This window comes from Pogona vitticeps, chromosome 4 (assembly GCF_051106095.1).
Source record: "Pogona vitticeps strain Pit_001003342236 chromosome 4, PviZW2.1, whole genome shotgun sequence".
NCBI classification, from domain to species: Eukaryota; Metazoa; Chordata; class Lepidosauria; order Squamata; family Agamidae; genus Pogona; species Pogona vitticeps.
Window position 1 is genome coordinate 163,062,043 of NC_135786.1, and position 13,150 is coordinate 163,075,192.

General features: G+C 38.3%; 1 protein-coding gene across 6 annotated transcripts in view; it reads left to right on the forward strand.

Annotated features, from left to right (window-relative positions):
* NUP153 (nucleoporin 153) overlaps positions 1-13,150 on the forward strand; it is a 63,495-nt gene that overhangs the window by 27,406 nt on the left and 22,939 nt on the right. For 4 of the 6 annotated variants that reach the window (XM_020812207.3, XM_078393463.1, XM_020812206.3 and 1 more), the window contains exons 3-10: positions 1,199-1,447; positions 5,967-6,106; positions 6,190-6,318; positions 7,652-7,768; positions 7,937-7,981; positions 8,064-8,117; positions 11,793-11,939; positions 12,602-12,654. In XM_020812207.3, the coding sequence (XP_020667866.3) occupies positions 1,199-1,447; positions 5,967-6,106; positions 6,190-6,318; positions 7,652-7,768; positions 7,937-7,981; positions 8,064-8,117; positions 11,793-11,939; positions 12,602-12,654 (934 nt within the window). The remainder of the gene's footprint in view (positions 1-1,198; positions 1,448-5,966; positions 6,107-6,189; positions 6,319-7,651; positions 7,769-7,936; positions 7,982-8,063; positions 8,118-11,792; positions 11,940-12,601; positions 12,655-13,150) is intronic. The other 2 variants (XM_020812209.3, XM_078393464.1) reach the window with 1 other exon arrangement.

Sequence of the window (13,150 nt, forward strand, 5' to 3'; positions counted from 1 at the left end):
TGAATGCTCTCTGATTCCATGCAGACCATTTCCTGTGAATAGGGGAGGAGATATTGGCCTGCCTTGATCTTCTTTATATTCTTCTCTCTCTCTCTCTCTCTCTCTCTCTCTCTCTCTCTCTCTCTCTCTCACACACACACACACACACACACACACACACCCACACACACACCCACACACACACACACACACACCCAAAAAGATACTCTAATCCATTGTCAGAACTTAAAAAGTTGTTGCAGTGTTGTTTTAAAAGTGAAGTAGAACGGAAGTTTTATGATACCTTATATTGATTTTTGCTCCAAAAATGCATTAGCACTTCTTTTCAGGTCATGTTTTATTGTTTTCAAGTACAACAATCTACATTTATTCAAATACAGTCATGTACTGTATGGTGGAGGGCGGGGTTTCACTTAACTGGGGCTTATTTTTGGGGTAGGGCTTCTGTCACAAGCATCCTGAAAAAATCATACTAGGATTTATTTTCAGGTTAGGGCTTATTTTCAAGGAAACAGGGTAGCTATCTATCAGTATTCTTTTTCTCCAGTCTGAACTGGAGACTTGGAACTGTGGAGACTTGGAACTGGTAGTCCGTTATTTTAGTGGGCAGCATACTGTATCTTCCCAATATGTAATGTACCATTGTGATTATTGGAACGAGGAAGCATCAGGCATACAATTTCCATTTCCAATTGTCTTGATAGAGAGCCACCAGAGAGATGCTTGTGAGTCATTTATTTAATAGAGGTAATCAGCTGTAAGTAGTAGCAAAAATGTGTTGTGTGGTTTTTTTTTTTTGCACATGCTTAGGTAAAGAATATTTAGATGCCATAAAATCTTCATTAAATATGTACATTTCCACATTTTGTTTAATGTGGAATTTTTCATATTATATAGTTAAGTTGTATGAAACTCTTCAAGTATTGGTATCAATTGGTATTGCAAATGTCTTTTTTACTCACTAATGTGGAAATGTCAGCTCTCTTGTTTGCGCCGTAGTAATGTAGTGGTTGGAAAAAATGTGGCAGCTATTCTCAGATGCATAGGCAAGTCTTATATGTATATGGTGTCAGATAAATTTAGCACCTATTTTTCATAGTTGAGGCTAGACGGGAGAACTGCTACTGACAGGAAGGAGCTGTTGACCTAAGAGAATACCTAAGAAAAAACTGATAAATGTTACTTTGTTTCTCTTTAGAGCCCTCAACAAGTAGGTCTACTTTAAACCTCGCAGATATTTTAACAAGACCCTCTCTCCATCGGAGTCATCTTAACTGTAATATCCTGGATTCTCCACCACCACTTTCCCAACCCTCCACATCATCTGCATTTCCAATTAGTAATTCTGGACTTTCATTTGGAAAAGAAATGAAAGATTCTACCTCTCAGCATGACGACGATAACATCTCAACCACAAGTGGTTTCTCTTCAAGGGCATCTGATAAAGGTAATAAATTTCAGTAGAATTTTTAGGATAACTTTCATATAATTTCTCCATAATAAAGCTTGATTGCTAGACTGCATCACATTTCTGTTGTCTTAGAACACTAATTCCCTATTGACATTTGTCTGCTGCACAGTTTAACACTCAGAACAAAAGCATTAATGCTTCAAAAACTATAATTTGCAAACTGTCTGTAAACTAGAAAATATAGTAGACTTGTGGAAAGCAAAAAATCTATTGATGAATTTGGAATACACATTTCATTCTGCCGTATCTAATGCAACAAAAAAATTAATTGTACATCAATTTCACAATAATTTATATCTGTGTAGCAGTTTTGAGATGCTTTGGTTTCATTGAGGTTGTCATTATATTGTGTCTAGGAGTCGTCCCAGCCAGGGTCTGCACATTAAAGTAATGATTAAATTTGGAAGACAGTCCCTATGGCTGCTTATAAACTCACAGCTAAGCAGAATCTCTTCAGAACAGGAGTGAGGAAATAGAATTAGGATTTTGGATCAAGTGAATAGGCTAAAATTTCCAATAATAGGAGAACAGAGGGAAACAAAATATCAGAATTGTCCTTTGAAGTTCATCACTATTTCAGGGGCACGGCACACGTGCCACAGTTTATTTGCTTTGATAGAAGGAACACGAGTGCAGGTAGAAATTTATATTAATGTGTCCAGGTTATACTTTTGCCCCAGAGTGACTTACAAACAACTAAAAACAGAGCACAGTTAACAATAAGAAATCAAACAAACCATAACAGATATCAGCAGAGTATGTAAAACTCACAGTAACAAAAGCCAGCTGTCACACATTAATCCTGAGGAAAGAAATTTGGCACTGTAGAAAGCTCATTGAAATAGTATAGTCATTACAAGCTGTTGAAGAGGCCTCTTGGGAGGAGTTTTAAAATATAGACATCAGACTGTCCTGCATGCTCACTAGCCCATACTGAGATGATGATAAAACATACAAAAGGTACTTCTTTGAAGATTTTAAATGGATAGAATCATGTTTATCTATTCAAACATTACCTCCATATCTCTAGTTGCGTGAAGATTGCAACCATAGTTGCATAAATCTGTTGCCATATAAGACTGTAAAATTAATTAGAACTAATATTGGTTTAATTATATGCATTCAGAAAACGTTTAAACTTTCAAATATATAAGTTCTTTCAGATATAGTATAAAATGTAGTAGTGGTATAGATTTTCTCCAGAGGGTAAGCATGTCTGTTTGTGTGCTGTTACTTTTTGTGCTTCATTCTTGGATCTAGTTGGTCTTTATTCCAGGAAAACATACTCGTAGTTTATTAATGGATAAAGACCAACTGGATTCAAACAATTAAGATATGTACAAATTACCACATGTTGCTGTTATAACTATACTGCATACCACATTACATATTCTGATGAAAGGGAGAGAGAAGAATATCTCACATCGATCTCCAGATGTTCCTCTGACCCTTCTTCTCAGAGATCTATACAGTCATGGCCAAAACGATTGGCACCCTTGCAATTCTGTCAGAAAATACAACCCTTCTCTCAGAAAATTGTTGCATTTGCAAATGTTTTGGTACTCAAATGTTCATTTCTTCGGTTTGCGTTGGAAGAACACAAAAAAACAGAGAAGAAAAGTCAAATCTGATACATAAACCCAAAAATGCACGGGCCAAAATTATTGGCATCCTGTCTTAATTGTAAGAAATAATTGCTTTTCAAGCATGTGATGCTCCTTTAATTTGTATTTAGACACACCTGTCACAAGTAAGAGGTATGGGCAATATAGTAATCACGCAACCAGTTAAGATGGAGAAAAGTTGACTTAATCTTTGTGTTGTGTGTGACATTGAGCATGGAGAAAAAAATGAAGTGTAAAGAATTGTCTTTGGATTTGAGATAAAAATTTTTTTGGAAAAACATTGACAATCTCAAGGCTATAAGTCCATCTCCAGAGATCTTAACGTTCCTGTGTCCGCTGTACGCAATATGAAGAGGTTTACAGCCCATGGCACTGTAGCTAACCTCCCTGGATGTGGATGGAAGAGCAAAATTACTGAAAAATTACAACAAAGGGTTGTTTGAATGGTGGATACAGAACCCAGATTAACTTCCAAAGAAATTCAAGCTGATCTGCAGCACAGGGTACAACAGTGTCAGCTCGCACTATCCATCGCCATCTGAATGAAAATGGACGCTATGATAGGAGACCCAGGAGGACACCACTGTTGACACAAAGGCATAAAGCAAGACTGGAGTATGCCAAAACCTATGTGACAAAACCACAATCCTTCTGGGAGAACGTACTGTGGACAGATGAGACAAAAGTAGAGCTTTTTGGTAGAGGAGATCACAGCACTGTTTACAGAAAAAGAAATGAGGCATTCAAAGAAAAGAACACAGTCCCTACAGTCAAACATGGTGGAGGTTCAAAGATGTTTTGGGGTTGCTTTGCTGCTACTGGCGCTGGATGCCTTGAGTGTGTGAACAGTATCATGAAATCTGATGATTACCAAAGAATTTTGGGTTGCAACATAATGGCCAGTGTCAGAAAGCTGCGTCTCCACCAGATATCATGGGTCTTCCAGCAGGACAATGACCCAAAACACACTTCAAAAAGCACTCAGAAATGGTTACAAAGCGCTGGAGAGTTCTGAAATGGCCAGCAACGAGTCCAGATTTGAATCCCATAGAACACCTGTGGAGAGATCTCAAAACAGCAGTTGGGAGAAGGCATCTGTTGCAATCCTCTCTGAAGTCCCTATCCCCCCAGGCCTTCACGAGGTTCTTGCTCTTCTTTCTTCTTCGCTGCCACCAGATATTAATGTTTTAATATCAATTGAGTATGGAGACACGTGTGTTAACAAAACACAAGTCCTTTATTTAACTAAGGAAGTTGATAATCAATAAATCTTCGTGGGGTAAATCACAGGTTACAAATCACTTTCAATTGAATCAGCTTGGATCTTATTTCAAAACTATCTTAACCCTCTGCTTTAATCTTCCCTCTTATAGTCCTCTCACTCACTTTTAAAGTCACACACAGTCTCTCTCTCAGACTCCACCCACTCCCCTTTTTATTTTATTCTCCACTCCCCCTTGGCTCCGCCTTCCGTTCGCTTATTGGCTCCTGCATCAAGGTTCCGCAGTGATGGACAGGTGAGGGCAGGGCTGATCATTACATACCTGGAGCAGTTTGCAAAAGAAGAGTGGTCTAAAATTCCAGTAGAGAGACGTAAGAAGGTCATTCATGGTTACAGGAAGCGATTCATTTCAGTTACTTTTTTTCCAAATGGGGTGCTACTCAATATTAAGCTAAGGGTGCCAATAATTTTGGCCAGTGCATTTTTGGGTTTCTGTGTGGGATTGTATCAGATTTGACTTTTCTTCTCTGTTTTTTGGTGTTGTTCCAACGCAAACCAAAGAAATTTACATGTGAGTACCAAAACATTTGCAACTACAACAATTTTCTGAGAGAAGGGTTGTATTTTCTGACAGAATTGCAAGGGTGCCAATAGTTTTGGCCATGACTGTCTGTAGAAATATAGTACAGTGGTGCCTCGCACAACGAGCGCCCCGTAGAGCGATGAATTCGCTCTATGGTGACGCTTTTGCGATCGCTAATGCGATCACAGAGCGATGACCCCAATGGGCGAAAATCGCAGAGCGAATGTCGGTAAGCAGTTCGCTTACCAGCCTTCGCTTTGCAACCCGCCGATCAACTGTTCCGCGGCTTCAAAATGGCCGCCGGAACATCCAAAATGGCAGGCTGCAGCGTTTTCGCACCCTTGGTAAGCAAGGGGAGGGCGCGAAAACGCTGCCGGAACAGCTGAAATGGCTGCGCGCAGCGTTTTCGCGCCCTCCCCTCGCTTACCAAGGGCGCGAAAACGCTGCGGCTGGCCATTTCGGCTGTTCCGGCGGCCATTTTGGACCCGCTGGACAGCTGATCGCAGCCATTTTCGCGCCCTCATTCAGCGAGGGGAGGGCGCGAAAATGGCTGCCAGCCATCGGAGAAACATCGCTGAACGGTGAGTACAGCAGCCAATTGGAACGTTCCAATGGGCTTTTCTGCCCCGCTCAGCGATGTTTCACACAGCGAGGGTTAATCCGTGACGGATTAACCTCGCTGTGCGAGGCACCACTGTATATTTGTGTCTAAAGCTGCCTTGAGTCCTTTTCAAGAGAAAGATAAGGTATTATTATTTTAAATAAGTACATTTAAAGAAAGACAGTTTGGGCTTGTGAATAGTTGTTGTGGTTTCTCACAAATCAGATGAATGCACTCAACAATCTCTGCAAGATTTAAGATAAGAGACTGGTGAAACGTTAGGAAGAACAACCTTCAGAACACGGCCAAAGAGTCCGAAAAACCCACAACAACCATTTAAGATTGTATTTATATTTGTAACTATTGTTTACTTGTGTTATTTGCTGTCATTTGTTTTAAATACTTTTTAATAATGTAAATAAACTATTGATGCATTTCCATGCCATGTGCATGTTTATTTTTAGATATACAGGTTTCAAAAAATGCTTCAATACCACCTCTCTGGTCTACAGAGACTGAAAGACCTGTCACCCTTTCTCAGCATTCAGCCACCAGCTCTAAAAAGCCTGGATTTAATCTGTCTGCCTTTGGCGCTCTCTCCCCTGTAAGTGTAACATTTGTTTGCTTTAAGTATGCTAGTTCTTTCTGTATTGAGTTAGCTAATGAAATACTAATTTACATTTGCAGTCACTTGGTAATGCATCAGTTCTTAAGACAAGCCAGCTTGGAAATTCTCCATTTTATCCTGGAAAAACCACATATGGTGGTGCAGCAGCAGCAGCAAGGCAATCTAAATTGCGGGTGACTCCTTATCAGGTAAGAATCATGCAGTGCAGTGCTCTAGAGAAAACATGAGCACTGAAATAGGAGGGAATTACTCATTGTTCATCACACTCACAAAATTTCCTATTTGTCATTTCCCTGTCTGTATTTTTCATAGTGTACTTGTTGGCACACTATATAAATATTTAGTAATTCTAAAAGCAATGATTTTTAGTATAGTTGTAGCTGTGATGTAGACTGGAATACAAACATAAGAATTTATTTTCTCTTTTTCTTAATTATGCAATTGGCTCTTTCAGCACAATGGTAAACTATGGTTCACCTATAATGCAAGCCCATCAAAGAGGCTCATGTACTCCACCTTTCCCCAATGGGGCTGTGAGGAGGTCAGAAGCATTTGCTTTCCTTTCTCAGTTTATAACATTTAAACATGACATTGGAATTGTAAATAAAAAATGATTAGATCTCAGCTATGATTCAGAGAAACATACCAACTTCAAAGGGTGGTTTAAGAAGTTAGCCTGTTTCTTTACATAATTAAGACTAAACACATTAATTGGATTTAGGCATAACAGTAAATTGTGATTAGTTAAAAATGGGAAATAAAATTAAATCCTATGGTTGTTGCGGGGCAATATGAGAAAGGAGCAATCAAGCCTGCCGTAATGCTAAATTGTAATTTGTAGAAAGAAAGTCAGTAGCTATATTCAGATGCAATATATCATGTTTTTAAAACAATTGCTAAAATCATGTTGATACAACTATACCTATGAAAAGTTGATGATATTACCAGCAGGAGGTGGTATGCAGTAATTAATAACTTCCTATTTTTGTCCATCTTTTCTAACTCCTGGGTAATCCCTTTCATAGTCTGGGAGCTCTGGAATGGAAGGAAGAAATCTTTAATTACCACTCCCTCCTGGTAACGTCGTCCAGCATCATTAAAGACATTCTCCTGCCATTTCACTGCTTTCATGACTTCCTCACGATGAGAGATTAGTGAAGTGTTGAAGAAGCTGTGGGACAGAAATAGGAAATGTTTAATTACCAAACACCTACTCCTGCTAGTTGTAATTACTCAGACATATGTTATGAAATGAAATTTCAAATGCTAAATGGGTCTAAAAATGTATAGATGCACATGCAGAACTTGAAAACATTCTTGGAAAAACTAACATGGTAGCATAATTTAAAATTGTTCTATGTATTCTATATTGTTGTTTGTTACTGAGAATTAACTAGCAGCATTGCCCCACATTTGAAAAGATGATTGATAAAAGGCGACATTGGTATTCTTGATGTTTTGCTTTTCAAGCTCTGCAAAGGGTGAAATCACACCTTACAACATTTATTTAAAAATTTTCAGACACCAGTAAGAAGACAAATGAAAGCCAAACAAGTGAATGCACAGTCATATGGAGTGACAAGTTCTACTGCACGACGCATCTTGCAATCTCTGGAGAAGATGTCAAGTCCATTAGCAGTAAATTATCCTTTTTGAAAAATTATTTTCAATATATAGTATGGCTAACAACCCATAACATGACTGTACATGTTGAGTGCATAATATAACAGAACATATCATATTGTATTAACTAACATTCTATGTAGTATACCTGTATTTTAACCTACCATAATGCTTGTTCAACAGGATGCTAAAAGAATTCCTTCTTCTGTTTCTTCTCCATTATCATCTGTAAGTTAGTTTTTGAACTTTTAATAATTCATAGAAAGTCTGTTTTTAAAATTATGCTTCAATTTTTGATTTTTTTTTTCAGCCTGTAGAAAGAAGTATGCTGAATATCACTGACTTCCAGACACCAAGGAAAAGGGTAAAATAATTTTCAATTTCAGTCCCAGTTGCCTCCCAACAATGCTACATTGATTTAGATAGTGGATGTATACATGTGATATGAAAATGTGCCATGAATTGCTGTATGCAATGTTTATGGCATTTACCAACTTCTGGTAACGATCTGTCTGCTGTTCACTTTTGAGCTCTCTAACCAGAACAAGTATTACTGGAAATTTTAAAAAGAGCATTTATAAAATTAAGGGCACAGGTGATATAGTTGATAAGGACATTGCACTGAGCCTGTATGTTCTATATTTAACATTAGAGATGGGATGTTCATATTCGTCTCCTGGGGAAGATGAAGATAAATATCACCACTACAGGTGGCTGGGTCCTTTTGACCCTCCCCCTGGAACTGGCTGGTCCACTTAACAGGCTTTGTGTGGCACACACAGCCATCATCAGTAACATTGCACCAATCATGGAAGTAGCCCGGCTGGCACTTCCCACTCCCCTATGCTGCTGACCACTCAGCAGCTGAATTGAGAGACTTGTCATCCTGCTTCCTTGCTGGAGTGGTCACTGACACAGGGAGGTGGAGAAGCATTGGCCAGGTTACTTCTGTGATTGGCACAATGTTACTGACAGTGACCACACACACCACGTGAAACCTGGTGAGTGGACCGGGATGGTTCTGGGGCAAGGGAGCAGACCTCTGTGGCACCTTTGGTGCTGTGCTTCGTACTCATGTCCCCCAGGATATGAATACGAAGCTACCATGTCTATAACATCTTTGACAGATTAGTGTATGTCATCCAGATTTAATTGCATAGCAATGAAAACTTGAAGTATTGGTTTCCACATTAGTAATCTTAAACATTAAGGCATATGTTGCAACAGAAGTCAAAAGTCCCCATTGTTTATTCACTGTACTGTTCTTTAAAGAGAAATTGACTATATCTTGAAATGGAATAGAGGGTTTCAGCTGCTATTCCAAGAGAAGTTCAACAGATACATTCCCAATATTTTAATATCTCTTTCTGTTACTTGTAATGTTCAAAGTGTAAGCATAGTAGGTTTCAAGAGTTATATCTGTTATATCCCTTATTAAGGTATTCCAGTAACAACAAAAACAAAAGTTTAATGGCATCTTTAAGACTAACCAGTTTATTTCAGTGTGAGTTTTCATGGATTACAATCCATTTCTTCAGATACAGACTTTTGTTTTTTATTAACCTTCCCAAAATGTTCTTTTTAGAAAATAATTATACTGAGAACAATTATGTGATGTTATGTGCCATCAAATCAGAATTGACCTGTAGTGACAAAATAATAGGGCTTTCAAGGTATTTAAGAAGAGTTTTTTCCAGTGCTCACCCCACCAGGGTTTCCATGGCTAAGAGTCATTTGAACCCAGGTCTTCTAGTCCATCACTTTATCTGCTACATCATACTGAGAATCATAGTATATCAGAATTTTTAAGAAACTGCAGATGCTTGATTTATTAATGTTCTCATCAAAAATGAGAGTAGATTCTATACAGCCTTATTGTGTTTCATCATAGCTTCCCTTCAGGCTTTCAGATTCTAATAGCAAAAGAGAAAACTATTAATAATTTTAAAAAACAGGAAGAGTAGAATATTTTTACTGCCCTACCTTTTAATTTTGTAGCCAGATAGTTTGGTTTGCCGGGTAGGTGGGGCTCGTCAGCGTTGGAAGGCAGCCCATCTAGGAGAAGGAAAACTCTGATTCCAAACCTCCACTGGCTTGTGGCTATATCCACTGATGGAAAAGGCTTCAGGAGTTAACCTAGAGGCAAAATCCGGAGCTGGAGTCCCGGAGGCAGTTCGTGTCATTCTGTCATCTCCTGCAACATCACTGGAACCAGCTATATTGGCTCTTGCCTTTCTATTGGACTACTGTATTTGAGCGATGTAGAGAGGGGGGATTTGCTGCTTGGGTAACAGCCTATCCTCCAGCATATCCACCCAGGCTTTGTGCTCTGGAGAGGACATTCCAGCGTTGGAGCAAAATCAGGGAGCTGGACAGGGGAGAGATTGTATTTGTCTTCAGTGTGGAAGGGATTGTCACTCTCAAATTGGCCTTCTCAGCAACACTAGATGCTCTTCCGCATCCTCCATACAAAGCACGTTACCATAGTCTCTTGAGACTGAAGGATGCCTGCACAAGTTTGGTTAGGAATATGGAAGATCAGCCCAAGGAAGAGCAGCAAATAATATTTTACTTTAATGTCTTTTTGCATTGTCCTGGTGCATTAAACACAAGCAACAGATCTTAGAGATGTAAACAGCAAATGAATGCTCCAACCAGCTGTCATTAAGTGTAAAAAAGAGGAATTGTCTCTGTTGTGTAGTAAATGGTTGGCAGGCAGTAATTGTTGGCCAAGATAGGTTTGCTAGAGAGGTTAGGTGCCAAAATATGTAGGCTGCCAACTATCAGCTTAAATTTCTTGAGCGGCAGTGTTAAGCATGCCAGTAGATTATATTCTCAGTGTTCTGACATTCTGATAGTGATATTATGGAAGTTTTTGTTATAATCAAATAATTGATGCTACTTTTTGGCTTGACTTAATTCAGTAATAATGAAATTTCACAGTGAATGTCATTTGGCAGTACCTTTGCAGAGATCATATGCAAACTGCTTAGACTGTTCAAGAGAGAGTTTACTTAATGGAAAACCTCTTTTCAAAATTAAGTTTTTATTAGTTTAGAATATATGCTGTGTATCAGTAACTTTTCCATTCAGTTCCTCCTTTTGCTTTATGAAGAGGGAATATTATTCCTGATAAGGACAATTAAAAATAAGGAATTGTTTTGATTTGTTTACCTCTAGATGGTAGGCATTTATGTCCAGGATATAAAGTATGGTTGGCTATATAATTATCATATTTAAATCTATTTTTATATGGTTTGGTATGTGATGGGAGGGGGTGAGTGAAAAGCATGGAATGTTGCTAAGAATGGTCCTAATTGGCCGGGAGAGAAACTAGATAAGGAGAAGAAGTGGGTGTGTTAGATGAGTCTTGGGTCTAATGTTGAGCAGTCTGGTGTAGAGAGAATAGTGACAGAGTGGGCAGGCTATGTGGAAGGTGTTTTAAGGGCCAGGGTGAAGGATTAAATATATGGACACAGGAGAGCTAAATGCTGGTAGCAATGAAAGACAGAGAGAGGAAATAAATGAAGATTATTAAAGAAAGCATGTTTATTCCTGATCCTCAGAACTAGTTTTACTTCTCAGACTTCTTTCCACAGCAGTTAAGAGGTGGATGTAGGCATTCAGTCCTGCTACATAAGTTTAGCAGTATTTGAAATTAGATGTGGGGTTTTTGTATATGTGATTTCTCTTTTCTCAACAGTTTTGAACTTATTAAAAGATCCAGTTCTCCTCTCTTTCATCTCTCAGTAACCAGGGAAGAATGTGTAGTGGGATGCTGGGAGTAAAGCCAAAATCTTTGGGTTTTTTAGAACCATTGGTTAATGAATGTGAATAGTCAGATGTGTTTCTTATTGATTTTAAATGTAGCTGGATAAGAGGTTTTAAAAACATATTTCAGGGTTAACATGAGAATTGATATGACTCATGCCTACTTCTACAGAAATTAGAGCACCAAATACATTCTCTATATGTCATGATTATTTAACTAGGTTTATTCAGATCGATTTTGACTCAGTGAATGTTGCTTTCTTTAAAGGTTGAATCCCATTATCCACCAGTCCAGAAGCTTGTAACACCGAAGGCTGTGTCATTGTCAGTGAATCGTTCGCAATATTTCAAACCATCACTTACATCTACTACTGATTCAGGCAGGATTCGACAGAGAATAGAGATGAACCATAAAGTATGTATATCCCAGAGCATCCAAACATATCATTCTTAACTTCACTACACTCTCTCCTCCCTAGTGTTGTTATCATGATTTTATTTGAGCAGTTACAGTGTGGGGAAGGAATTGGAAGATTCGTCAATTATAGATTTCCCATTGACATTTTGTTCAGCATTTATTTTATTTCAGTTATAAGAGAGTACTTAGAGATTAAATCAACTAGACTGGTATCCTTTCTATTTCTTAGATGTTTACGTTACCCCCCCCAAAAAAATCTGAAACAGCAATTCTCATTATATATTCTGCATTTAATTAAGTACAAACAAGTAAAAATAATGGAAGCTGTTTTTGAGTTGAAAATAATCGAACAGCGTTGTCACTGAATTGTTCTTTTTTTCTCTCCACACTTTACAGCCAGACAGATTTGTGTTTGAGGCAAGAGGGGCATAGAGCTGGTTCAAGTGGAAAAGAAATTGTTATATGGCTCTTTCTAATAGCAAGAAATAAAAATTATTAGCAGAAGTGATTATTCAGATGATACAACTAACAGAAGACAGAAAAGAAGTAGTGTAGGAAAACGCTGTGTTAAGATTTGAAAATGGAACAGTTTTTCATTTTCTAGGAATAGCACCTAAGAAAGAAATAAGTTGAAGCCTGAAAAATATTTTTCTTTACAGGCAGTGCATGAGAAGAGTATGACAGTAGAACAGCAAACAAAACCATCAGAAAGGTGTGTGAAGTTTGTGTATTGGATCTAAAGGACCTTTTACAAATGCTGTTTTGACACTCTTTGACATTGGCACTCTGAACATTTATCTTTCTTTCAAAGCAAATAATTAAGTACAAGCATATCACGGTTTACGAGTTTAATGTGTTCTCCGGGACGTTTCGTATTGTGAAAAATTCACAAACCGGAACGTGGTTTCCCATAGGAACGCATGCATGGGGGTGGCGCTATAAACCCCCCAGGCGCAATGCATCCTGGGAAAACTTGCTTCGTATTGCGAAAAAAAGAAAAAGAAAACTGAGGCATTATTTTCAATGGATTTTCTTTCATAAACCAAAAATTACATTAACCTAGGCATTCATAAACCTAGGTATGCCTGTACACTCATAAACAGAAAAAGCTGTAAAAACATTTAGGATGATAACCAGGGTTGCGTGAATGCAAAGCTCATGCAACATACCTTTTCCTTCTTCTTGGTCTCTGTGAAACACACATATAG